The following is a 3,643-nucleotide window of genomic DNA, read 5'->3' as shown; positions in this document are numbered from 1 at the left end:
TCCCATAGCACTGTACTCCCTCCATGCTGAGATGAGGGAGAAGGTGAGGGTGGTCCAGGACTGCCCCAGGAGCTGGGGATGCAGAAGGAGGACCCCCCAAGTCACCTTGACACTGGGATTGCAGAGGACACTGGCAGGCAGAGGCATTAATGTCTGGCTTTTATTGGTTTTCTCAAACCCAGCATTGAAAAAAAGTGTCACCTGAGGTGGTAGTTTAGTTGGGTGGGGGTGGGTTTGATATGATGGGAGGGGTCCTTCACATGTGGTACCAGGCTATTAGTCCAGCAACCAGGGCCACGGCGACAGCAAGAATGAGCTGGAGGCTGGGCATCCTCAGCACAGCCATGGCTGTTTGGAAGGGGCAGCTGCTGCCCTCCAGGGCACCTAGGTGGTGGTACCAACAGGAGATGCAGCATTAGTAGGGCTGGGGCTGTGCCACTTGAGTGGGGAGCTGGGGAGGTGCCAGGCCTACCTTTGTCCTGCTGGGCAGCATAGTAGGGGCATCTGCGCACGTCTCCTTTCCCATCGTGCATGGGAAGCCCTTCTTCCAGAGTCTCTCTGGCTAGCATGGAGCCCGCCTGGTCCAGTTCACTGAATATCTGAGGAGTGTTTGAATTCTTAACCTTGGCTCTCAGCACAAACTCACTCCCTGCATGAGGGAGCTTTGGGACTCCACCCTGAAGCAGGGGTCCCTGGGCACCGCCCAGACACCATGGCCCAGGAACTGAAACCCTCAAGGCACAGACAGAAGTGAGCAGGTCTGTGCTATTTCCCTTCCTCATGTCTACTCTCCCCAACACAGACGACTCAGAACTCAACCCCATGTAAATGGAGTTCCTCTCCCTACTCACCCTGGTTAAACTGCCTCTCCTGCAACATTCTGCACAGGACTTTCCACAGCAACCCTAGCTAACACTTAAGAAGAGATCCCATCTCAAAACTAAAATCCTGCAGTGAGGGAGGCGGTAGCACCAGCCCCCTCAACACACTGCCCCTACTGGGTGCCATCTCCCTGTCTCACGCTCTATGGTGGCCAATTTGCTTCCCTCCACTGCCCCTTGGGCAGGCTACAGGCTCTATTGATTCCTTTAGAAAGCTCTGGATTTTCCCTCCTCAATCCATGAGCTCTGGAGTCCTGGTGTGGCGCTGTGGGTTAATGCGGTTTGAACGGCAAGGTCGGCAGTTCAAACTCACCAGCTACTCCTTGGAAACTATACAGGGTCACTATAGGTCAGAACTGACTCAATGGTACTTAACAACAGCAACATCCATGAACTCTGCAGTTCCAGCAATGCGACACCTCCCCCCCTGCTGCCCTGCATACCTGCATGTTATACTCAAAGGCCCTGTTGGCCTCCTCCACGATCCTCTCCTTGGTCTTCAGGTTCAGGTCCAGGGCGTTCATTCTGGCCCGGTAGAACTGCTTGAACTGCTGGGCATTGTTCACATTCTCAAACAAGTAGAACTGCGTCCCCTCCCCTGTGCTGGGGAGCTTCAGAGCACGTTGGGCCACCTTCTTCAACACTTGGCCCCCTGAGAGGTCCCCCATGTAGCGGGTGTAGGCATGGGCCACCAATAGCTCGGGTTCATGTTGTCCCACGTGGTGGATCCGATCCACATACTTCTGGGCAGCCACGGAACACTGCACCTGCTCCGCCCAGTTCTCACCAAAGAAGTATACCATGTCCTTGGTTAGTGCTTCCTTCCTGTGCAGCTCCGTGGGGAAGTACAAGGGAGCAAAGGCTGGGTGGTCCTTGTTGCGGTCCATTTCCTCCTCCAGGGCCGAGTATGTGTAGTAAAGTGCAGTGGTGGCCAGCTGTCGACAGTGAGAGACTGTGAGAGGGGCTGACCCCCACCCCACATCCCAGCAGAAAGACACCGCTCTAGCCTCCAACACGCCATCTCACATCCTATCTTTACAAAGGGGATTCTTTGACGGCCCAGGGAAGTTTTCCTTGTAACATGGATGTTTCTGCTTCATTTATGTCACTCCATTTAAGCCCCAAGAACTACAGCTTCATTGAACAAGACCAAGCTTGCCATGGATGCAGCCCCTTTCGTCAACCCGCATGACCCTGGGGGACTGAGGGCAAGTACCTTAAAGAGCTCCTTCTTGATGTTGCCTTTCAAGAAGTCTTTGACAAACTGGGTGTTTTCTGCCCGATCGTGTGCTTCCTTGGTCCCTTCCTTCAGGAGCTCTGAAAGGTCAGCTAGTCTGTGGGAGGCATAGCTGGGTGTGAGAACTGGCCCTTCTCAGCCCCTGGAAAGGCCATGTGCTTATTTCAACTCTGCATGTCACTGAGCCAATGGGAGATGGGATTGCTGGGAACGTCACTCCAGTGTGACAGCAGGGCCTTCCCAGGATGCTAGGGCAGGCAGGTGGAGGTGACACCGAGATAGCAGAGATGAGCACAGCTTATTCCTCACTAAGAGTCAAGTGTCAGAGAGAGTCAGCTGCACTGGGCTTCTGGAGCTGCCTGGTGTTGGGAGAACACACCTCAGACCCACGTCAGTGCTTGTGGCTATCTCCTCAATTTAGCAGCTGCAAAGGCCTGGGGCCTGTGTCCCTTCCACCCTGTATCTCCAGCCTCTCGAAGGAGATGAAGGTAACACCGGGTGGATGGGAATGGAACACAGGCTGGAGAAGGGGGCTGGGGCAGGACCTGGTCAGTGCTGCTGAAGAAAGCTACCCCAGATGAGGCTGGACCATGGGGCAAAGACACTGGGAGGGGCTCCTGTGCACACCATCTGCCTCTGCTGGCTTCTCAGGAGACCAACTCGTATCACCCAGCCCCGTGTGGAGAATGACTCCATTATTATTAGGATGATTTCAAGATAAGAACTTGTAATTAACTTTCAAGATAATTACCGATGAGAGCTTTGCCATGATGGCTACAATGAGAGGCTAAGAGCAGTGAAGAACAAATAGTGAAGAACAGTCCTGGTATCTGAAGGCTTAGCATGAGCGGCACTACACAGCAAGAAAAGCCCCATCCAAAAGCAGGGCTAGCAGGCCTGCCTCTCTACAAAGGGGCCAGCTTAGATATGGGGTCTCAGATGACCCTTTCTTAGGCACAGATGGAAACACTATTAGAACTCTGAGAGAGAAAAAAAGGACACAAAATACCATCCAACCTAAATATGTGGCACTCCCAGCAGGCCTGCCCCTGTCTGGATTCCTGGAGACGTGGAGAATGCTGAGCAGTTGCAGCTGTGTGCTGTCCCTGGCCCCGCCCCAGACTGCACCTCCAGTGTAAGCCCACCTGGATAGAACCTAGCAGGTCTCCCACACTTACCTGGCATGATTCTCCTGCTCTGAGGCCCCAGAGATCTTTTTCTCTGATTCATCCAGCCCCTCTGATGTCTCCAGTTCCACGGACATGTTGCCGAGTGTGGGTCCTGGCACTCACAGTCCTCAGGTCCTGGAGGAGACACAAGAGCGGGTGACGCAGTGCCTGCAGGTGGGTGCTCAGGGAAACCACCTCCCCAGACACCTGCCTGCTATGCTTGCCAAGAAGAGAACCCCCCCACCTCCCAGGGTCATCTTTACTTCAGCCATATCTGAATATGGACAGACTGGAACAGAGGCTGTAGGAAAGGCAACAGGATTGCATCCACGCTACAATTTGCAGATTTTAAAAAG

At 53.9% G+C, this 3,643-nt stretch overlaps 1 protein-coding gene across 1 annotated transcript; it reads right to left on the bottom strand.

The window, feature by feature from the left end:
• Positions 1-231: 231 nt before the first annotated feature.
• Positions 232-3,417, bottom strand: HMOX2 (heme oxygenase (decycling) 2). Its single transcript, XM_006874884.1, has 5 exons — positions 3,297-3,417; positions 2,098-2,215; positions 1,325-1,816; positions 473-599; positions 232-384 (listed from the first exon to the last, which is right to left on the bottom strand). Exons 1-5 carry the CDS (start codon positions 3,380-3,382, stop codon positions 257-259), a joined length of 951 nt encoding a protein of 316 aa, XP_006874946.1. The 5' UTR covers positions 3,383-3,417; the 3' UTR covers positions 232-256.
• Positions 3,418-3,643: the final 226 nt, after the last annotated feature.

This window comes from Chrysochloris asiatica, unplaced genomic scaffold (assembly GCF_000296735.1).
Source record: "Chrysochloris asiatica unplaced genomic scaffold, ChrAsi1.0 scaffold00305, whole genome shotgun sequence".
In the NCBI taxonomy this organism is placed as follows: domain Eukaryota; kingdom Metazoa; phylum Chordata; class Mammalia; order Afrosoricida; family Chrysochloridae; genus Chrysochloris; species Chrysochloris asiatica.
This window is presented reverse-complemented; position numbering and strand designations above follow the sequence as displayed.